Source organism: Hibiscus syriacus, unplaced genomic scaffold (genome assembly GCF_006381635.1).
Source record: "Hibiscus syriacus cultivar Baekdansim isolate YM2019G1 unplaced genomic scaffold, ASM638163v2 tig00117016_pilon, whole genome shotgun sequence".
Classification (NCBI taxonomy): Eukaryota; Viridiplantae; Streptophyta; class Magnoliopsida; order Malvales; family Malvaceae; genus Hibiscus; species Hibiscus syriacus.
This window is the reverse complement of record NW_024063525.1, coordinates 4,111,400-4,136,182: the sequence shown is the minus strand read 5'-3', so window position 1 is coordinate 4,136,182 and position 24,783 is coordinate 4,111,400. Positions and strand designations below refer to the sequence as shown.

Genomic DNA, 24,783 nt, shown 5'->3' with positions numbered 1-24,783 from the left:
TTATATATTCAAGCTTTAGAAAGTATTCTTAACTCCATTCTAAGTTCCTAGACGAGTTAGTAACTCATCTTCCTCGTCTTTGATTTGTGAAAGAGATTGGTGAAAGCTCTAAGACCAAAGGTAAGGAAAACTAGGTTTTGGTCGAGACTTGAGCATTTTTAGCAGCTTAGGATCAAGGTGACATATTTTTAACCTCTCTATAACACTTGTGAGTCATTAAATGACTTGACTAGCTTGTTTGGGTTCATAAAGCATATGAGTATGTTCATGGTAGATTTAAGTTATGATGTTATTCAGCATGAAAAATGACTTTTATGACCCCTATCAGCTTACATAAGACTTAAATAATATTTAAAGGCCTTAGAAGGGGAATATGGGTAGAGTTAGGTGTCATTTTCATACTTAAAACAGAGCATTTCTAGGCTTGAGTATCGATACTAGATGAATAGTATCGATAATGTTCTTCAAGTAGCCTAAAACATGGAATTTTTGGCTCAGAGGATTGATACAAGTTCATTGGGCATCAATACTTAAGGGTGGATTATCAATACCACTTTTAGATCTCAAATTATAGTAACCTAATTTGGTACCAGTACTCAGGGGAGTATCGATACCAAGAAAAAGGGTATCGATACCCTTACTTCCAAAACATAGAAATCAATTCCCAGTACTCATGTACCGATACTCCAAATAAAAGTATCGACACTGTTAAGACATCTTAGATTCTAGTAACCAATTTTTGTATCAGTACGACGGGTGAGTACTGACAATCAAGGGTAAGTATCGGTACTGAAGAGCTCAGTATTGATACCCTCATCCTAAATTAGGTGAGAAACTCATTTCAATTCAATTTTTCGAGAAGGTGATTTATAGTGATTAGAACTTCACTAATAAGACTACAAGAACAATTAATGAATACATCTACAACTCGAAATGGTACGAATTAAGATGATATAAAACTAGTCATTATGTGATGCTTGGGAAATAATCAGGGCACCTGAGTTACTTTAGCAATATGATGATCATCTTATATGTTTAGAATGTCCAAACATATCTTAGTCAGTGCCAAGGCACTTCAGTTGTTGGCCGAGCGCAGATGTCCCATGTACATACAAGGAGTAGGTTTGTTGGGTGTATATTTACGGTGTTAAAATTCTAGATCTCACCATAGGTAGGAGTGTGTGTCCCGATATACAATGAAATGATCTGACCACACTATGATGCCTACTTCAAAATGCGTGTTTAGCATAATTGTACGCTTATTTCTTGCTTTCCATCATAATCATGCAATGAACACACGTACTATAGCTTAGTTGTTTAGTGTGACACTAAGCTTGTAAGCTCAACATTTGGAAGTTATTTCTGTATGCAGGTTCTTAGGAGGAGCTTATCTCACAACTGATTTTCCAGACCATTCAGAGCAGCAGAGTATGTCTTGATTCATTTATTAGTGTATTTACTATTCATAGACCACATATTCAAGTCATAACTCTATTTAGAAATAATTGATTTGTAACATTTGGGATTTATTTTAAGAGCTCCTCATAATTGTACACTTGAAAACTATATTTTTATTTTATAACTTTGGTGAATGGTTTTCATATGACGATTTAAAATTATTTTAAAGAAAACTTTTTAGTTAGTTCATCCAATTGTCTCGTGTAATACTCAGTTCGTATGATCTTCGGGTCGTATTGGATTAGGGTGTTATATTTAGTGGTGTCAGAGCGTTAGATTCAGTCATTCCTAGGAACCACGAGTAAGAGTTATTAAGAATCTATGTGAGTACATGCCTCTAGAGTGTTAAGGGTACTTTTTTTGGAATAACGATAATAACTTCTCATTTTCTTTTTAATTTCAGAAAAATCTATGGATGATAGTACAACTTCTAGTCATGAGGGGAGGGATGAGAGTTGTATCTCCCTAGCTAGTAATTCCGACGATGAGTTCATCTTGGACTTAGAATAAGAGATTTCAGGAGATGTAGGGGTTGACAAGGCAAACTTCTTCAGGGATTTGACAGCAACAATTAAACACATCATTATAGCCATCCTTATGACACCAACTATACTGCCTACCTCGTCAGCACCGCCAGCCCCTCTGATAGTATCACCCTAGGAGTATCTAGTTGAGAGGATTCGTGAGCATAAGACCACTAATTTTCTTGGTTATGGGGATGACGACCCCATCACTGCAGAACATTGTCTTAGCGTGGCCTTTCGTATTCTTCGTTAGTTGTATCTTGCATATAAGGTTAAGCTTAAATGTGTCACCACCCTGCTGAAAGGAGACACCATTGACTAGTGGGAGACCATTGAGATGACATTAGAGCATGAGTGACCCACTTGGGAGTACTTCTTAGCTGAGTTCCGCCAGAAGTACATAGGAGAAGTTCACACCGATGATTTGAGGGATCAGTTCCTACATCTGACTTAGAAAGACCAACCTAGGTTTAAGTAGGATAAAATTCCTCTGGTTGAGCCGGTGTGCATCAGAGTTGGTGGCGTCTAAGTACCTTCACTATATGAGGTTAAATGAGGGCCTCTATCGTAACATCAGCACCCATCTAGCTGTCTATACTCCTAATATCTTTGTCATGTTGACTTGTTGGGTAAAGACGATTGTAAGGGTTACGTCGAGTGGCACAACGAGACATAACCGAAGAGTTGTATAGTCTTCAAGACCTCTTCAATTATCGATTATGAGGGCTAGAGATTCTCAAGGCTCATGGAGGACCCCATTATGCTAGTCTAGAAGGCCAGGGTAAAGTACATATCAATGGGGTAGATTTGAGTCTCGTAGGAGACCCTTAGTGAAAAATTTTAAGGCGAGCATTAATAGATCTCTAAGGATACCATCTCACTCAACCTGTTCTTCTTATGGGAAGAGTCATCCAAGAGTGTGCCAACATGGGACTAGAGGCCCCAAGAGTATTGTAACATGGGGACTAGAGGATGCTTCAACTGTAGCTCATTGGATTATTTTATTCAAGATTGCCCTGAGGTGCAGAGTGTGACTCTAATATCGACCTAGAGGTCAACTCAGATAGTTTAGGGGGCCAAGGACCCTCAGGAGATGGTGGTACTGCATTCGGGCAATTTAGTATAGGTATAACCAGAACATTTATTGGTTTTAAGCCTAAGGTGGCTTCACCTTAGTATGCGGTTAGAGCTTAGGATGAGTGTGACGCAACAGATGTGATCTCATGTACCTTTATAATATTCTCTATTCTAATTACTATTTTAGTAGATCCAGGGTTCACATACTCTTATATTTATTCTAAGCTTGTTCGAGAGAGATGTATTCTAACAGATGACTTAGAGATAGGAGTCTGAGTATCTAGCCCCTTAGGATTAGACATCCTTATGGACAAGATCTATCTCTGATGTCTAGTAGAGATTCAAGGTTATACTTTATAGGTCGATTTGATGGAGTTGTGATTTAGGGAGTTCGATATGATCTTATGCATGGATTGGCTATCTGAGAACGATGCTAATTTGAGGTACAAAGACAGATAAATCAAACAAAAAAAGGGTGATAGAACTAATGTTGTGACGACTAATAAGAAGTTAGGGTATTTAAGAATTTTTTTAGCTGCGAGGAGTGAGAGAATGATTGAACAGGGTTGTAAAGCCTCTTAGTTTATGTGATTAACACCTGAATAATAGTTCCAATACTCAAGGATATTTGGACTATTCGATACTTCCTTGATGTATTTCTCGATGAGTTATTGGGATATCCACCTAATCGAGAGTTGGAGTTTGGTATTAAAATTTTGCCGGGTTCTACTCAGGTGTCCATTTCTCTTTATTCCAATTACTATTCTAGTAGTAGATACAAGGTTCACACATTCTTACATTTGTTCTTAGCTTGTTCAAGAGATAAATATTCTAGCTGATGACTTAGATATAGGAGTATGAGTATCTAACCCGCTAGGATTAGACATCCTTATGGAAAAGGTCTATCGTAGATAGCTAGTAGAGATTCAAGGTTAGACTTTATAGGTCGATATGATATAGTTACGATTTAGGGAGTTTGACATGATCTTAGGCATGAATTGGCTATCTGAGTACGATGCTAATTTGAGGTGAAAAGTCATACAACTTGAACTCAAAAAGGGTGATGGAACTAATGTTGTGACGACCAACAAGAAGTTAGGTTGTTCAAAAATTGTTTCGGCTATGACGATTGAGAGAATGATTGAACAGGGTTGTAAAAAATCTTAGCTTATGTTATTAACACCTAAATCATAGTTCCAATACTCAAGGATATTTGGACTATTCGATACTTCATTGATGTATTTCTTGATGAGTTATCGGATTGCCACCTAATCGAGAGTTGGAGTTTGGTATTAAAATTTTGTCGGGTTCTACTCTGGTGTCCATTTCTCGCTACCACATGGCACCTACGAAGCTAAAGGAGTTAAAAGCCCAAATTCAAGAGTTACTAGAAAATGGTCTCATCTAACTTAGCATTTCTCCATGGGGAGCGCCAGTTCTCTTTGTTAAGAAGAATGATGGTTAGATGTGGTTGTGCATCAACTACCGATAATTGAATAAGTTAAACATCAAGAATCAGTAGCTTTTCCCTAGGATTGATAACCTCTTTGACGATCTTAAGGAATCATACATTTTCTCCAAGATAGATATAAAGTTAGGATACTATCAGTTGAAGCTCAAGGACGCTTATGTAGAGAATACAACCTTTTGGATGAGGTATGATAAATATGAATTCATGGTATTCTTGGACTAGTTAAATCGAGTTTTCTACCCATACCTGGATTAATTCGTAGTGGTCTTCATAGATGATATCCTCATGTACTTGTGATCTGAAGAAAAGCACGACCAGTACCTCTGTATTATTCTGTAAACACTTTAGGAACGATAGTTGTTTTCCAGGTTTGGGAAGTGTGAGTTCTGATTATCCGAGGTTTTATTTTTGGGTCATGTCATAGTAGAAGACGACATCCAAGTTATCCCTCAGAAGATTCAAGTAGTTCATGAGTAGGAACCATCGAAGAGCATAACTAAGGTACGTAGTTTCTTAGGTCTTATTGAGAACTATCGTTGGTTTGTAAAGGTTTTCACTTTCATAACTAACCCTATGACTAAACTAATCCATAAGTGAGTTTTCTTCGTGTGGGATGAGAAGCGACAGAGGAGGTTTGAGCAGTTTAAAGTTATCTTAACCCAAGCTACCATTTTAACCCAATTGGAGTGGAAGAAAGACTTCATAGTGTTCAGTGATGCTTCATTAAATGGCCTTGGGTGCATTCTGATGCAATAAAAAAATGTCATAGCTTATGAACCCCACTAACTCAAGCTACACGAGCTAAATTACCCTACCCATGACTTAAAGGTTATAACAATAGTTTTTTTGCACTAAAGATTTGGTGGCACTACTTGTTTGATAAGAAATGTCATATCTTCACTGATCAAAAAAGCCTTAAATACCTATTTACAACATAATAAGTTGAACTTGAGATACCGTAAGTGGGTCGATTTGTTAAAAGACTATGATTGGGTGATCGACTACCACCCATGGAAGGCAAAAGTAGTGGAAAATGCATTGAGTAGAAAATTGATGTCAAAGTTGTGAGTGTTGTTAACACATTTAAGTTTATCTAGAGATGGTAGTTTATTGGTTGAACTTCGAGTTAGTGAGCAAAGTTAATAGATTGTAGGGATCTAACAATCATTTGATGTCACACATGGAGCAAGTCCACATAGGTGAATCACCAAATTTCAAGCTGTGTGATGGGAATGTGTTATTCTTTAGGGGTCAATTATGTGTACACATAGATGAATAATTACGTAGTAAGATCCTTCACAAATCACGTTACAATCCACTCTCAGTTCATCCGGGTAGTAATAATATGCATTAAAAGTTTCAACAACTATGTTATTGGTCAAGCATGGAAATGGAAGTATATGAGTTTATCGCTAGGTTCTTAGTTTTTCCCCGGGTTAAGGTGAAATATCAGGTTCCTTTAGGGTTACTCTAACCTATCAGATACCTTTATGGAAAATGGGTTATGGTAATCATGGACTTTATGAAAGGGTTACCTATGACTAAGTATAGGCATGCCGCATTGTGGATTATACTAGACAGATTGATCAAGTCAGCTCATTTTCTCCTAGCTTGGATGAACCACGGTGTCGAGGAAGAAATATGGGAAACCAAGAAGAACATGTAACTTTTGTATCTATATCTCTTCTACCAAGATAAATTTTGAGAATGAAATTTCTTACTAGGATGAAAGAGTTGTAACGTACCAAATTCTAGGTTAGGAGTTTCAGACTAACACGAGAGGGTTATGGATAAATACAATTCCCTTATGAGAAGCCTTAGTTCAAGTTTGATTTGGATTGGGCTTGATTTAGGTCCAAATAGCCATAAAAAAGGCTTATTTTTGAAGATACCAAAAGTTGAAGGACTAAAAGAATGAATAGCCCATCTTTTGAACCAAAGGTTGATTTCCCTTAATTTTTGGTAAGGCCACGCTTGGGCACTCATCTTTTTCTTCATTGTTTTGTCTCTTCTTCCACCTTTTATTCTTCGTCCCTCACAAATCAAGAAAGGTGATAACTTTGTAGTCTTACAAGTCTAGAACGTAGTTTCCAAGGTAAAAATCATATATCTTCACCCCAAACTTCCATTCAAGCTCTCAAACTCAAAGTTTAGACATGGTGGTCATAGATGGGGGTTTAGGAAACTTTTGTGTTCCAACTCATTTTTTTTAGATTCAAGTTTTACTAAGTTCCTAGACAAGTTAGCAACTCATATTCCTCTATTTTATTAGTGAAAGAGGTTGAAGAAAGCTCTAAGACCAAAAGTAAGGAAAATCTAGTTCTTGGTTAATACTTGAACATTTTCAATAGCATAGGATGAATGTAACATATTTTTAACCTCTCTATACCACTTATGAGTAATTAAATGTTTTTGGTTAGCTTGCATGAGTTCATAAAGCATATGAGCATGTTCATGGTAGATTTTAGTTATGATGTTATTCAGCATGAAAAATGACTCTTTATAACCCCTATCATCTTACATAAGACTTAAATAATGTTTAACAACCTTAGAGGGGCAAATGGGTAGATTTAGGTGTCATTTTCATGCTCAAAACAAAACATTTCTAGACTTGCTTATCAATATTGGATAAAAAATATGATACAATTCTTCATGTAGCCTAAGATAAGGAGTTTTTAGCTGGGAGTATCGATACCAATATTTTGGGTATCGCTATTGTTCGTTGAATGCCAATAACCAAAGATGGAATATCAATATTGTTCGTTGAGTATCGATACTCAAGGGTGAAGTATCGATACCACTTTTAGATCTCAAGTTCTAATAACCTAATTTGATACCAGTGCTCAGGGAAGTATCGATACCATGAGAAAGTGTATTGATACTCTAAGTAAGGGTAACGATACTGAGTTAATTTCCAAAATATCGAAAAAGAATTTTGGTATCAATACCTATGCTGGTATCGATACCCAATACTCAAGTACTGATACTTTAAATAAGAGTATCAATATTGTTAAAACTTCTAAAATTCTAATAACTAGTTTTGGTATTGGTACCACGGGTGAGTACCATTACTCAAGGGTTAGTATTGATACTAAAGGGATCTATATTGGTACCCTCATCCTGAATTAGATGAGAAACCTATTTCGATTCAAGTGTTTGGGAAGAGGATTTAAGGTTATCAAAACTTCACTAATAAGGTTACAAGTTAGAACAGTTAATGAATGCGCTACAACTCAAAACAATACGAATTAAGATGGCTTAAAACAAGTTATTACATGACGCTCAAGAAACAATCAGGACACCTAAGTTACTTTGACTTTATAACAATCATCATGTATGTTTAGAATGTTCGAACATATCTCAGTCAGTGCCAAGGCACTTTAGCTACTGGTCGGGCGCAGATGCCTCATGTACTCACAAATAGTAGGTCAACTAGGTGTATATTTGTGATATAGAAATTACGGATCTCACCCTAGGTAGGTGTAATACCCCAAATATCATATCAGAGACTTTACTAAAAAGATTTAAAAATCTTGGATTTATTTGAATAAATGATAAAACGTGAGAAAATGATTAGAAATAGTGTTTTAGACTAATTTGTAACAATAGATGAATTAGGAGGGCATTTTGGTACTTTAAAGGGAAATGAAATTAAAATAAATTTTTCTTATTTAGGGATATTTAATAAAGGAAAAGAGGAAAGTTAAGTAATCAAAGCCATCTCTTTTTCTTTTTCTTCCCCGTTTAAAGGCTCTCCTTCATAGCCAAAGGTAAGGTCTCATTTTTATGGCTTTTCCTTTCGTTTTTGGTTGGTTTTTGAATCCTTGAGTATTATAGAGGCTTAAGGAAGGGTTAAATAAGATTAAAACTAAGAGATAGATGAAATATTTGAGATTTAAGAAAATGAGTTTTAGTATGATATGTTAAGATATGAGTTTTTATTGATGTTTACTAGTATATTTGACTTGTCAAATAAGTGATTAAGAGATTAGAAGTATTGGATATGATTAAAAACATGTTAGATAAAGTGGTATGATTCTTAGTTTGAGATGTTCTTTGGAGATTTTAGATGTTATAAGAAGTTAAATGAAGGAAAGTTAGTTGGGATAAGTAAGGAAGAGATTAATAGTATTGTTGGAGGTTAAACTAAGGGAATTTAACCAAATTTGGGTAAAAATCGAGCTAAAATTAGAAAATCTGGTAAGAGTATCGATACTGATAGAACAATACTGATATTATAGGTTTAAATGGGTATAAATGCGAAGAACAATATCGATACTGATACAATTAGTATCGATACTGATGGGGTATTGATACTAAAAGGAAAGTATCGATACCATAGATTCTAGAATGCCAAAATGGTATCAATGCTGAAAGGGAGTATCGATACCATAATATAGTAGTATCATACTGAGAGAAAGGTATCGATACCATGAATTACAGAATGTAGAAATGGTATCGACACTGAAATGGGGTATCGGTACCATAGTATAAAAGTATCGATACCATAGTAGGGTACCGATACTATTGAGCCTGGAATTATAAGATAGGCTGAAATTGTAATAGAAATTTAAATAATAGTACTTTTGAGTATTATTAAAGTATAAATGTTAGGGAATATACTAATATTTGGTATGATATGTGTCTTTAATTGATGCTTGTGTAGATCAAAACCAAGCTCCTGAATCTAGAAAGAATAGGGGCAAAGATAAAGTTGTTGAGTAGCCAGACATCATTACATTCTATTAGCGAGGATTATAAGGTGAGTACATTTCATATATTTATTTGAGATGAAAAAGATTCGCAATGATTCAAATTAGAATGTTTTAATTTAATGTATATTTTATGGTTTTCAATATGTTTTCATTACATAAATGAAATGCATAACAGTGCATTAAAGGCATGAAATGTGCCATAAATGAAATGCATAACGGTGCATTAAAGGCATGAAAGGATGCCATAAATAAAATTCATAACGGTGCATAAAAGGCATAAAAGGATGCCATAAATGAAATGCATAACAGTGCATTAAAGGCATGAAAGGATGTCATAAATGAAATGCATAACGGTGCATTAAAGGCATAAAAGGATGCCATAAATAAAATGCATAACGGTGCATTAAATGTATGAAATTATGTCATAAATGAAATGCATAACAGTGCATTAAATGCATGAAAGGATGCCATAAATGGAAATAATGAATAATTACTAAAGAATAACAAGAAAAATATACAGAAAGGAAGGTGTGCAGGACATACTAAGAATGTTTATGATGATAGAATGATAGAAATATGGTTTAGATAATAGGAATTTATCTAAACCTTATAGATGATACAAATTATTTTGAAACCAAATAATCATGATATACTTATGTATACATTAATGTTTCTTACAATATTATGTCTCACTAGGTAACTATTTAACGTGTGTTGATTTCACGTGTAGGTGAAGGTAGAGATTAGCCAAGTAAGGAGTGCAGCAGTAGCATCAACTATTATCAATTAAGGTTGACTCGTTAGTAACAATAGGGCAATCCAATTTATTTTGAAAAACTTAGTTGTCATGTAATTAAAGTACAAAAAATGCTTTGAATTGTATTTAAGTAGAACCTCGTATCAGATTCCAATTAATGTTTTGCTGTATATAAAACAAATAATCTGGAAACAAAATGTTACGGGTTTTCAAATGAGGAAATATTTTAAAAGTGACGTGACATATGTATCTCACGTACGGAAAGGTATACGGGAGATGGGTGTTACATTTATTGGTATTAGAGCTACAGGTTTAGCCGATTCTCGGTCAAAACTGATTTTATTTGAAAATAGAAAAGGGATTACATGCCTTTAAGATTATCAATGTTACTGATATGGTTTCATTAGAGTATGATTGATGACACTCTTTACTAATTGTAGTGTTATTATTATGTATGTTTTAATAAATGTCACAATCTTCAAACTCGCGAAGAGCGGGGGAACAAGAGATGAGAGAAGGAACTGATAGCGAAAGTTACGAGGCTAATAATGAACAGTCGATCCCATCCGAAAATGCTAGTGTGTCTGCACATCAGAGGATTTTGGTTCCTGAGTTTGGAACTTTTATGCAAGCTCTTAGCACCGTACTGACTCGATTTTAACATTTCTCTGTTCCTCCAACACCAAGGATATTGATTCCAAAAGAGCTAAAGAGATTGGGAGCTCTAGAGTTTCGGGAAGAAGAGGGTGAGGGTCTTATGGAGGTTGATTTATGACTAAATGATGTTATAATAATGCTTGAAAGTCTTCAATACTCAGATCCGAAAAAGTAGGAAGGAACTGTATCTTTACTTAGAGGATCAACTCGAGTATGGTGGTCAAATACTACGATGTATTCACCATCGGAGCAAGTGACCTGACAATTCTTCCTGGAAGAATTCAAGAACAAGTATGTGGGTGAGGAGTTCAAATGGGCAATGTTGTTAAAGTTCCTTAATTTGAAACAAGGTGATCGAGACGTACATGAGTTCGAGGTTGAGTACAACAAGTTGAGTCGTTTTGCTTCTGAAATGGTTCCAAATGATAAAGCACGACGTGATTGATTTATAGAGGGTGGTTTAAGGCCAAAGTTAAAAGAGATGATGTTGGCTTTGAACTTGCCAAGTTTGCAAGAAGTCATAAACTGAGCCAAGGCTATTGAAAGAGCTCAAAAAGAGACTTTAGTTGCAGAATAGAGTTTTTTATACGGAAAAAGAGTAGGAATGCCTTCAACTCCCCATCATGTTAAAAGAGGCAAGGGCTCGAGTTCCAGATATACTGATAGAGATAGTTCTGCGACAGTTTCATAGAAAAATAAATAATCTCAGTCTTTTGCTGTTAGCTTGGGTAGAGTATCGGGGGAAAGGACTCCATGTTAAACATGTGGTAAATTACACCGCGGAGCATGCAAACTTCTCAGTGGAGCTTGTTTTCAATTTGGCGAGACGAGTCACTTTTCCCGAAACTGTCCTAAGAAATCTGGGGACAATTCAACGCAGTCTGAAAGATCGGTGGTAGCCTATAATAGAAGCAGAGGAAGTGGTAGATTCAGGGGACAATTTGATTCAATGCAGAGATAAAAGACTCGGTGATTCGCTAAAATTTAAAATATTAAGACCAATGAGGATCGGGATGACCCCAAAATCATAATAGGTACTTTCCATCTTTTTGATGAGCATGTATTTGTTTTAGTTGACCCAGGTTTACACACTCATACATTAGTACAAAGTTGGTTAGAGCTAGAGGAATTCCTTTAGAACCAATTGTTAGTGAGATGATAGTGGTAAACCCTATGGGTCAAAGTGCGAGAATAACTAGGATATGTAGAAAATGCCCTATAAAAATTCAAGGGATTGTGTTCTCGACAAACTTGATGGAGTTGCCCTTCGATGAATTTGAAATTATTTTGAGAATGGATTGGTTGTCTCCATTTTATGGATGTGTCGATTGTCGTAAGAAACAATTATTTCTAAAAGATGCAGAAGGTTAAAAAATCGTAGTGATTGGCGAAAAAGAAAAATCACTATCAAATGTGATATTAATCATGATTGCAAGGAAAATGATGTCAAAAGGATATATAGATTTTCTAGTCAATGTGATAGACACTCGAATATCAGAAGTAAGAGTAAATGATATCCCTACAGTTAGGGAATTTCCGGATGTTTTTTGCCAAAGATTTACTGGGATTACCTCCAGATCATGAAGTAGAATTCAGGATTGAGGTTTACCCGGGCACTGAACCTATTTCTATGGCTCCATATCAGATGGCTCCGACTGAATTGAGAGAATTAAAAGACCAACTACAAGAGTTACTCGATAAGGGATTTATAAGACCCAGTGTTTCTCATTAGGGAGCACATGTGTTGTTTGTGAAAAAGAAGGATGGGTCTATGCGATTATGCATCGATTACCGCCAATTAAATAAAGTAATAATAAAGAACAAGTACCCTATTCCAAGGATTGATGATCTATTCAATCAACTGAAAGGAGCAGTTGTGTTTTCTAATATAGACCTAAGGTCGGGGTATCATCAATTAAAGATCAAAGAGGATGATATTTCAAAGATAACTTTTCGAACTCGGTATGGACACTATGAATTTATAGTGATGCCATTTGGATTGACTAATGCTCCTGCAACATTTATGGATTTGATGAATCGAGTATTCCAACCTTATTTGGATCAATTCGTGGTGGTATTTATAGACGATATTTTGGTGTATTCCAAGTCAAGAGAAGAACATAATGGTCATCTTCGAGTGGTTCTTCAGACACTTCGCGAGAAGAAGTTGTATGCCAAATTTTCCAAGTACAAATTTTGGTTTGTCGAGATTTCTTTCCTTGGTCATATAATCTCCACATAAGGCATAAAAGTAGATCCTAAGAAGATGCAAGATATAGTGGATTGGCAAACTCCAAAAAATATTTCTGAAGTTTAGAGTTTCTTGGGGCTTGTTGGTTATTATAGATGGTTCGTGAAGAACTTTTCAATGATAGCGTTGCCACTAACTAAGTTATTACGAAAGGATATGCCTTTTTTTGGATAGAGAAATGCCAAGAAATTTTTGAAAGGCTCAAGAGAATAGTAGCAGAGGCCCATGTGCTTGTACAACCGGAGTCAGGTAAAGATTATGTAGTTTTCAATGATGCATCCCAAAATAGACAAGGTATATACTGATGCAAGATGGAAAAGTTGTGGCTTATGACTCAAGACAGTTGAAGAATCACGAGAAAAATTACCCGACATACGATTTGGAATTAGCAGCAGTTGTGTTTACCTTGAAAATCTGGCGACATTATCTGTGTGGTGAGCGGTGCCATATTTATAAGGTTCACAAGAGTCTAAAGTATCTGTTGACTCAGAAAGAACTGAACTTAAGGCAAAAAAGATGGATCGAGCTTTTAAAGGATTATGATTTAATTATTGATTATTATCCTAGAAAGGCGAATATGGTAGCGAATGCACTTAGCCGAAAGATTTTTGTCGCTCTACAGGCTTTGGATGCGCATATGTCTTTAAAGGAAGATGGTGCCTTGTTTGCTGAACTTATGTTAAAGCCGATGCCTTTGGTTCGGGTAAAAGAGCTGCAAGGTCAAGATGAGAACTGCTTGGTGAGGATGACACAAATAGAAAAAGAAAAAACCATAAACTTCAAAATAAGGGCTAATAGATGTTTATATTATCGGGGATGACTTTACATTCCCGATAATGAGGAATTGAAGAAATATATTCTTATCGAGGCACATTGTAGTCCTTTAACAATGCACCTAGGTGGGAATAAGATGTATTAGGATTTAAAAAGTCGTTATCTGAACATCAAGTGCCATCTAGATTGTTACAACCGATATCCATTCCTGAACGGAAATGTTAACGAGTTACAATGGATTTTGTTTCGGGACTACCTTTGTCACCAAGTAAAAAGGACTCTATATGGGTAATTGTAGATCGAATGACCAAGACAACTCATTTTATTCCAGTTTGAGTAGATTACTTGATGGATAAGTATGCAGAGTTATATATAAAAGAGATAGTCAGACTACATAGAGTGCATATATCAATAGTGTCTGATAGAAACTCAAGGTTTACTTCAAGATTCTGGAAGTCGTTACATGAGGCATTGGGTACTCAATTAAACTTTAGCACAAATTTTTATCCGCAGACAGATGGGCAGTCAGAACGAGCTATCCAGGTGCTAGAGGATATGTTAAGGGCATGTGTGATTAAGTTTAAAGGATCATGGGAAATGTATTTTCCTTTAGCGGAATTTTCATATAACAACAGTTACCAATTGAGTATTAGGATGGCCCCGTATGAAGCTTTGTATGGGAGAAAGTGCATAACACCATTAAATTAGTTTGAACAAAAAGACCGAGACCTAGTTGGCCCGGCGTTGATTAAAGAAATGGAACAGGAAGTTAAAATTATAAGGGGCAATCTAAAGATAGCCTCCGACCGCCAGAAGTCTTATGTAGATTTAAAAAGAAAAGAAATTGAATTTCAAGTGGGAGACAATGTATTTCTAAAAGTGTCGCCCTGGAAGAAAGTTTTGAGATTTGGGCGCAAAGAAAAGGGTCGGACTAGTAGCATATCAATTAGCTTTGCCTCCGTAGATGGACAAGATCCACAATGTTTTTCACATATCAATGCTCAGAAGATTCGGATCAGATTTAACTTATGAAGAAAAACCAGTGCAGATCTTGACTAGAGAAATCAAGGAATTACGTAACAAGAAGATTCCTTTAGTTAAAGTGCTCTGGCAGAATCATAAGGTTGAAGAAGCTACTTGGGAAAGAGATGAGGACATGAGAATGCAATTTCCATACCTCTTCGGTTAAGGTATTTCTTTAAATTCGAGGATGAATTTTCTTAAGGGGAGAATTGTAATACCCCAAATATCATATCATGAACTTTATTAAAAATATTTAAAAATTGAGGATTTATTTGAATAATTGATAAAAGATGAAAAATGTTTAGAAATAGTGTTTTAGATTAATTTGTAACAATAGATGAGGGCATTTTGGTACTTTAAGGGGGAAATGAAAATAAAATACATTTTCCTTATTAGGGATATTTAATGAAGGAAAAGAGGAAAATTAAGTTATCAAAGCCATCTCTTTTTCTTCTTCTTCTTCCCCGTTTAAAGGCTCTCCTTCATAGCCAAAGGTAAGGTCTCATTTTTATGGCGTTTCCTTTCGTTTTTTTGTTGGTTTTGAATCCTTGAGTATAATAGAGACTTAAGGAATGGTTAAATAAGATTAAAACTAAGAAATGGATGAAATATTTGATATTTAAGAAAATGAGTTTTAGTATGATATGCTAAGATATGAGTTTTTATTGATGTTTACTAGTATATTTGACTTGTCAAAGAAGTGATTAAGAGATTAGAAGCATTGGATATGATTAAAAACATGTTAGAAAAGTGGTATGATTCTTAGTTTGAGATTTTCTTTGGAGATTTTAAATGTTATAAGAAGTTAAATGAAGGAAAGTTAGTTGGGATAAGTAAGGAAGTGATTAATAGTATTGTTGGAGGTTAAAGTAAGGGAATTTGACCAAATTTGGGTAAAAATTGAACTGAAATTGGAAAATCTGGGTAAGAGTATCGATACTGATAGAGCAGTACCGATACTATAGGTTTAAATGGGGTAGAAATGTGATGAACAATATTGGTACTGATACAATTAGTATCGATATTGATATCAGTACCGATATTGATAGGGTATCGATACTAAAAGGAAAGTATCGATAACATGGATTCCAGAATGCCAAAATGATATCGATACTGAAAGGCAGTATCGGTACCATAGTATAGTAGTATCGATACTGAGAGAAAGGTATCAATATTGAGAGAAAGGTATCGATACCATGAATTACAGAATGTAGAAATGGTATCGATATTGAAAGGGCGTATCGGTACCATAGTATAGAAGTATCGATACCATGGTAGGGGTACCGATACTTTTGAGTCTGGAATTCTAAGATAGGCTGAAATTGTTATAGAAATTGAAATAATAGTACTTTTGAGTATTATTAAATTATAAATGTTAGGGAATATACTAACATTTGGTATGGTATGTGTCTTTAATGGATGCTTGTGTAGATCATAACCAAGCTCCAGAATCTAGCAAGAACAAGGGAAAGATAAAGTTGTTGAGTAGCCAGACATCATTACATTCTATTAGCGAGGATTATCAGGTGATTACATTTATTGTATTTATTTGAGATGAAAAAGATTCGCAATGATTCAAATTAGAATGTTTTAATTTAATGTATGTTTTATGGTTTTCAATATGTTTTCATTGCATAAATGAAATGCATAACAGTGCATTAAAGGCATGAAAGAATGCCATAAATGAAATGCATAACAGTGCATTAAAGGCATGAAAGGATGCCATAAATGAAATGCATAACAGTGCACTAAAGACATGAAAGGATGCCATAAAAGAAATAATGAATAATTACTAAAGAATAATGGGAAAAATGTACATAAAGAAAGGTATACAGGACAAACTAAGAATGTTTATGATGATAGTATGAAAGAAATATGGTTTAGATAATAAGAATTTATCTAATCCTATGGATAAAACGAATTATTTCGAAACTAAATAATCATGATATACTTATGTATACATTAATTTTTCTTATAATATTATGTCTCACTAAGTAACTATTTAACGTGTGTTGATTTCACGCATAGGTGAAGGCATAGATTAGCTAAGTAAGTAGTGCAGTAGTAGCAGCAACTATCATCAATTAAGGTTGACTCGTCAGTAATAATAGGATAATCTGGTTTATTTTGAAAAACTTAGTTGGCATGTAATTAAAGTATGAAAAATGCTCTGAATTGTATTTAAGTAGAACCTCGTAACAGATTCAATTAATGTTTTGTTGTATATAAAACAAATGTTATGTTTTAAGAAATCTAGAAATAAAATTTTATGGGTTTTCAAGTGATGAAATATTTTAAAAGTGATGTGACATTTGTATCTCATGTACGAAAAGGTATACGGGAGATGGGTGCTATCGTAGGCTAGAGGGTTGTGTCTACCAAGATGCATCAAAACCCTCCAACCACACCATGATGCCTACCTCAACATTGGTGTTTAGCATACTTGTATGTTTATGTCTTGCTTGTAGTCATGATCAAGAAATGAACGCACATATTATAGCTTAGTTGTTTAGTGTGACATTGAGCTTGTGAACTCAACATTCGGAATTTGTTTTCGTACACAGGTTTTTAGGAGGAGCGTCGAGGAGCTTATCGCACATCTAACTTTTCAGACCATTCAGAGTAGCAGAATATGTCTTGATTCATTTATTAGAGGTCATGTACTATTCATAGGCCTTCACGTATTTGAGTCGTAACTCTATTTTGAAATACTTAATTTGTAACATTTGGGATGCATTTTTAAAGCTCCCCGTATTTATAAACTTGAATGCTATGCTTTTATTTTATAACATTAGTGGATGGTTTTTACATGATGATTTACAAGTATTTTAAAGAAAACTTTTGAGTTATTTTTGTTCTAGTGATAGAGAAAAATAAGGTTGAGTTCGATTTGTTCATTGGTGTAGTGTTACATCCAGTGAACAATCGTTTTTGTGCCTTAGGAGATAGACATTCAATGTTGACATTCAATGTTCTGAAACATACATGTCTCAACAAATTCTAATTTAAATTATTTTTATATCTTCGGAGTTACCTTCGCCGTTGTCATATCCTCCGCTCAAGTTCCCTTGAAACCTCCAAAAGATCCTCCGTATATGTTTCCTTGGAATCTCCGCATAGATGATCCTCCACGAAAATTGATTCCAGAATTTTCTTGAAGCCTCGAACATATCCTCAATCGACTTTCAATTTCAAATTAATATTTTTTTGTACGATAAGATTATTTACGCTTAATTGGATTATTACAATATTTCTAAAATAATCCAATTCCAAGAGATAACAAAACGGGTCAGTCGGCTAATGACTAAGGTCCATGTGAGTTGGCATTACATTTGATACGAAAAGGAAGGAGAAACATTACTATACGTTCAATCATGTAAGAATGAAAGTGAGGAATCAGATTGAAAAGTAGAATTATTATTACAAAATAATGATAAGATCTTAAATAGTTCTCCCCTTGTTGACAAAACAACTAAAACATTTGTATTTCATGGTTATCCCAAGTCAATAGTGTAGAAATTTTAATAAAAAAAAATGTGGAGTATGGTCCAGGCGGTGATTAAATCAGCCATGCTTCAATTCAATAGGGTTGGTATGTCAAAAGAGACAATATAAATGTGATTTGGGGCTACCTTGTCCCCAAAACCCATGACAACAAACATCTTCTAGATGTTAGATGGCCTGGATTGTGATCATTTCTTTCTTAATACATAAATAAAATCTCATTCCATAAATAATAATAAAAAAAAACTACAGATGTTAATATTCGATTGTAAAATCAATTGAAACTCATCTATCAATAATTATTATATAAATAAATTGAAATAGACAAAGAAATTACTAATGCTTAAATTTCAACATTAAACTTATTTAATGTCACTTACAAAGATTATTAAATATATTTTTTAACATGAACTCATCAAGAAAATTATTAAATATTTTTTACATGAATTCATCAAAAAGATTATTACATATTTTTTTACGCGAATTCATCAAGTAGTTTCAGTAGTTAAAAAAATTGGTGTTCTTCTTAAAGTTTCTTAGTTCAAACAGTTGTGTATGTTTTGTTAATGGTTAACAAAAATTCTAAATAGGTAATACGTTATAACTGCTTTAGAATATTCAGAAACATATATATCCTTTTCTTCGCCCACCCTAAATAGGGGAAGGGGCCACATCTTTTGTTAGCTAATAGCGCGTATGGAATCAAAGGCTCATATGGTCCAGCCATAGGCCATGGGGGCTGGCCTGCATGGCATGCGAAAGCTGGCATGAATAGACACACAAATCTCATAAAATGACTTGAAGAATCCTTTAGAACAGATGATTGTTCCGTTTATGTTTTCTGGTCGGAGGCTATGAATGAGCCGAGGCTGTTAATACGAAGGGTTCACTTGCCATCATATTTAATGCAAAGAGTTCTTTTTAAGGTTAACTACGTAAAAAATTATAGCCCATATTTTAAATTGTCAAAAAATTCTGATTGGTTACAATTATTTTTTATTATTAAAAATATTTTTAAGCGTTTGCAAGTGTTCTAAAGATAATAGGCTTCGAAAAAAAATTCGTTAAAAATGATTTGCAAGTGTTTTGACAAACTCAAAATATTTTTGAAAGGTCAAAAACACTCAAATTAGTCTATTTTTTACTACTAGTTTTGAAAGCCTGAGTCAATATTAAACAAAATTTCCAATCTACCTTTTAGTTTTGATAACATAGTCTCGATTTTGAAATTGATCAATAGATTTTGAAATCCCCCCTCAACTTCGATCTTGTTGGGCTCCAATGGTTATTTTTTTTTTATAAAAAAAACATTGATCATTTTCAAAACTTATCATTTAATTTCGAAACTGATGTTATAGATGAGCATTTAATGCATAGTTTTAATGCTCCACGACGATTAGAAAACTTCTCCAATGACTAGAGGTGGCAAACAGGTCATTCAGATCGAGTTTGGGTCGGATTATTTCGGGTATAAATTATATTCAGTTTAATTTTGCTTGGGTCATATCGGATTTGATTCGGATCTAGTTCGGTGTACGGTAAATCGGGTCAAGTATCAGATCAGTTGTTTTTCGGTTCGGATCAATATCGGATTGGTTGATTTTTGGGTTGGGTCAATATCGGGTCGGGTCAATATCGGGACTGATCAATATTGGATCGGTAAATTTTTGGGTCGGGTTAACACCAATTTTTTAGATTTCGGGTCAGGATAATATCGAATCGGTTGATTTTCAGTTTGGGTCAATGTTTAGATCAGGTCAATTCGGGTTGAATTGGTTACGAGTCTAATCAAGTATATATATAATTATTGATATATTTTTGTAAAAAAAATTGTCTTCTTATTTGTTAATCTTATTATTTAGGGCCTAATTTCAATTCTCAATCATTCAATATTTTGAATTAAACAATCATTTATAGGTGATAAATCGATAATTTGACACAAATATGATCCTATAATGCGTGTTAAATTTTGTTATCAAAATTTTATATTGATTTTGTATGAAAAGTTTATCTATTTGATGAAGAAATAATTTTTTTATTAAAAAATTATATATTTTCAAATCTAATATTTTCAATCCTACAATAAGATTCTTCATTTTAGTTTGGGTTAATTTCCGCTCGGATTGATTTCAGGTTGGGTTAAATTCGGTTCCGGTTGCTTTTGGATCGGATTAAAATTTGATTCAGATTTCTTTTGATTTGGGCTAATTTCGATTCAGGTTGCTTTCGATTTCTCTAAATTTTAGATCAGATATGATTCGGGTCGGATATAGATCGAGTATCCTATCAAATTTGATTATCATGTTCGGGTTAATATCGAGTATTGGGTCAAGTAAATCGGTTTAGTTCAAATTCACCAGGTCCACCAATGACCCCAAACGACTAATAATCCATTAGAGAGGATAAAATAGACCTTATACCAGTCGAACAAAATTAAGAAAGTTATAATCTTTGAGCTAAAAATCCTATTTGTACCTAATTTTTCATTTTTTATTGAACACTATTACTCTTTGTTAAAATATTTTATTCTAATGTTCTTGAAGGTATAAGATAAATTTGCTCAAACACGTGAGAATTTATTTTGGAAAAAATATATTTGAAACTTTGGATATAAACTTTAAGAGATGTTGCTTGCTGTTGTATATTTTTGTAATTCTTTACAAAAAAATTCATTGAGTTTTAATAGTTGGCCTCATTTATTGATTAATTGACCCAACAGCAACCAATGAAATGATAGCATGAATAACTTGTTTGCATACTAAACTTTCATTAAACAAATTTTACAGAAGAGGATATCATAAGTTTGAGAAAATTATATAACCGAACCATAATGGATAACATGAAGGCAACCATTACCATCATGCTCATTGTATGACAACATACCACTATCAAAGAAATATGACGAGGCAAACCTATGAATTGAATTTTGCACTATAATGAATAGGATTCCAGAAATTCTAATACCACAAGAAAAGCAGATCCCAAATATTTTATCAAGGAGAATCATGTGCAGGACTATCGGAATGCATGTCCATGCAGTCATTGGGGCTGGGGGAATTGGCATCCCTATTTTGATGGTGAGGGTAGTTGCTTTCGTTATTGCGTTGTCCGTTTAGTGATGATAAAACATTGTTTGAATTGTAACCGCCCTGTGTCAAGTGGTAGTGCTGAAGGCTCCGGCGAACAGGGCTTGAGAGAGCATTCGAGAAAACCGAATTCTTACCTTGATTATCACCAGACCGAACTCCCTGCCCAGTAATTGCTGATGATAATGGATTGGAAGAAACATGAGCGCCTAAACTGTTCAACTGTGTTGGAGTTTGGGAATGCATATGCTGCAACGGCAGCCTAGGGGACATTGGCAGCTCCTCTCCTCCATATTCGAGCTCATTCTGCAAAACAAAATTATAGAAAATTTGAAGGCATAATCTCATTGAAACAAGAGTAGGTAGATCTATACATACAACAAAATTTGGAAAATGCAGATGAAGGAAAGAATTTATTCAAATGAGAAAGCTCAAGGATAGAAGGATGCAAGTTGAACAAATTCACAGGAACAATCTTACATTGGTAATGAGAAAATAGTTTTTCAGAAATTCATTTTTAGTCAGTTACCACATGATGTTTCCTCCTTTATACCCATATTTTCAAAATTTTATTTGGCAAGTACCTTATATCTACCACCAAGTTTCTCTGTTCCTCTCGTTACAGTATTTTTCTTACAGAATCATGCATACACCATAGACACGTCATCTCTATTTAGACGTGACAAACATGCATATTTCATAGATGCAGCATCTCTATACGGGAAAATGCATACTTCATAGATGCATCATCTCTATAAAGGCATATGCAAAATGCAAGCTTTTTTATTCTCCTACAATTCTATAACCTAACTTATTGCAAAGAAACCATAAAGGTTAATTGACTACTGCTACACGGCAGCCAATTATGGAAATATTAAGGGAATAAATTGGAAGCATTTGGCACTCAATCAAGGCCTAAGAGTGTCTAGAGGAAAGAAAACAAAAAAAATGATAGAAAAAAAATTATTAAATAAAAGTAAAATATAGAATACACTTAAATAATACATTTGAAACATTTAAATATATATCACCTATGGATTTCACAGTAAAATGTGTTTTGATCAGCTATTACTTCCATGATAATAGCATTAAGAAACAAAATATTAATTTAAATGTAGATGCTAAAATTAATTATACACGTATATATTGACTTCCTTCCACAGAAAAAACAACTTGTCTTCTAGGATAATTTACTTACATGCTTACTTGACTGAATTATGTAGTATTAGTAAAAATATTTTACTTCACAATATTATTTTTAAAAACAGAACAAATGAAAGAAAAAATGTGAAACATATAATAATAATACACTCAGTAAAGTAAAATATTTGGAATTTGTTTACTTATTTTATAATTAGTACGCTTATTTCATAAGTGATATAAAAAGCATGAAGATTGGAAAAGTATAATATTCAAAAGATTTAAAACCATCCAAATTGAGAACCAAAATGATATTCAAGTTTGTCTTTCATAGACTGAGCTCAGCAAAGTAAAACAATGCATGAATAAACTAAATTTGGAAACCTTAAACTCCTTTGGTCCTTTGAAGAAGGGAAAAAATAACTAAAATTAAATGGAATAGTATCGCCATCATATTATTTAAAATAGTATGCAAATAATAGGATTCAGGGACGTGAAGAAAGCATTTCAATTTCAAAATGACACTCGACTTGGCATAGATATGACAAAAACAAACCTACAAATAAGCAATTAAGATGTAACGACACTCAACACATTATAATCGTTGCAATTAAGTTTAATATTTTTCCGACTACATTTGCAATTAAGTTTATGTTTCTTCAAAAAAGCTATATATAAAACAAAAATCAAATAAAAATTTAAAAAGAAAATTCACGCAAAATTACAGATGATCAACACATTATAATCGTCACACGTAAAAGCAAAATTAAAAAGTTTTTCGCATGTGACATCCAAATTATGGCGATTTCATATTTTATTTAGGGTTATAAAAAAATGATCCAGATATTGAAATTAAAGAGATTAGATTTGATTAACATATCAGAAAATACGGGATGCAATAAAATTACAGGATTCATTCAAGAAGGAATAAAAATATTATTAGGGGAAAAGAAATAAGCAGGAGATGACAAAAACAAACCTGCAAATACGCAACTATATCGATAGTCGTTGCCCTTGAACCTTCTTCTTGCTGCCTCAGAATCCATTGATAGAGTTTCTCCTGGGAAAGGAAAACGCAGATCTATACTGTTAGACATGAAGTTAATACACAATGAAAATAAGTTCCATACACCAAAGCCACAAATGAATATAACTCAAAAATACAAACAAATGGCGTGTTTACACAGCAAATGTACTGTTGCAGTGTTTATTTAAAATGTAAAGCTCCATTATATTTGTCCCTTCAGTAACTTGCTTATCGCTAATCTAAAAAGCATTTGAATACCTTGAGCTTTTAAATGATAAAAAAAGGTCGAGCATTTACCCTACTTTAGGTTTTGCTCAACGCTCAATTACAATCAAGTAAAATTTTAATATATTTCATTTACCACAAACAGGAAGCAAATTAGAAGACCCAGTTCACTATTTTTCCGACTACATTTGCAATTAACTCATGTATCTTCAAAAAAAGTTATCTATATATCAAATCAAAAAAAGAAAATTCATACAAAATTACAAAATTACAGATGATCGACTCATTAAGATAAACAACACTCAACACATAATAATCGTTGCACATAAAAGAAAAATTAAACAGTTTGTCGCACGTGAAATCCAAATTATGGTGATTTCATATTTTATTAAGGATATTATAAAAGAAATGATACAATATTGAAATGAAAGCGATTTGATTTGGTTATCATAACAGAAAAATACAGGATTCAATGACGCATAAAAAATTACAGGATTCATTCAACCAGGAATAAAAGAGTATTAGGGAAAAGGAGATGGTTAGGAAGCGAACCAGCGCGTGACGTTCACCGGCTTGAAAGGAAAGGCGTTGGTGGTTCATGGCCTGCGTATAAAGCTGGGAGAGGGAGTTCGCGGCGCTGCAAAAACTCGTGTACATGGTGCGATCAACCTCGTCAAGGCGCGTGGCGTCGGATTTTCTCTTCTTCGTCATTATTATTTATATTGACAAAAAATAAAAACGATACGACAGAGAGAAAGCTAAGGAGGTTTTTATTTTTTTAAAAAAAGAAGAAAAATCGATGCAGATTTACATGAATGCGAGAAGAAGGAGAATTGTAGATTAGGGTGAAGGGAATTTGGGGATGTTTAGAGTTTGAAAGAAAGAGACGATTCTGATTGAAGAATGAAGCATACGATACTACCCATTTAATTGAGCTCTCCCATGGGCCCTTATGGGCCGCCTTTCTTTTCTTTTTCATTTTAACTCGGATAAAATATATGAAGGTAAATGACATGTTTACTCACTAAATTTTAATATCTCTCTTATTTTACTCACCTTACTTTCAGTTTTTTTAATTTGTTCACTAAATTTTA

General features: G+C 33.9%; 1 protein-coding gene across 1 annotated transcript; it reads right to left on the bottom strand.

Annotated features, from left to right (window-relative positions):
• Positions 1 to 21,135: 21,135 nt before the first annotated feature.
• Positions 21,136 to 24,572, bottom strand: LOC120195539. The gene is made up of 3 exons (XM_039197536.1): positions 24,242 to 24,572; positions 23,417 to 23,497; positions 21,136 to 21,603 (listed from the first exon to the last, which is right to left on the bottom strand). Exons 1-3 carry the CDS (start codon positions 24,398 to 24,400, stop codon positions 21,205 to 21,207), a joined length of 639 nt encoding a protein of 212 aa, XP_039053467.1. The 5' UTR covers positions 24,401 to 24,572; the 3' UTR covers positions 21,136 to 21,204.
• Between the last annotated feature and the right edge of the window lie 211 nt (positions 24,573 to 24,783).

Coding starts and splice junctions, on each gene's coding strand:
- LOC120195539 (XM_039197536.1), bottom strand. CDS start 24,400: ATGACGAAGAAGAGAAAATCCGACGCCACGCGCCTTGACGAGGTTGAT. Junction 23,498..24,241: donor CCGGTGAACGTCACGCGCTG/GTTCGCTTCCTA, acceptor TTCCTTTCCCAG/GAGAAACTCTATCAATGGAT. Junction 21,604..23,416: donor ATATAGTTGCGTATTTGCAG/GTTTGTTTTTGT, acceptor TTTGTTTTGCAG/AATGAGCTCGAATATGGAGG.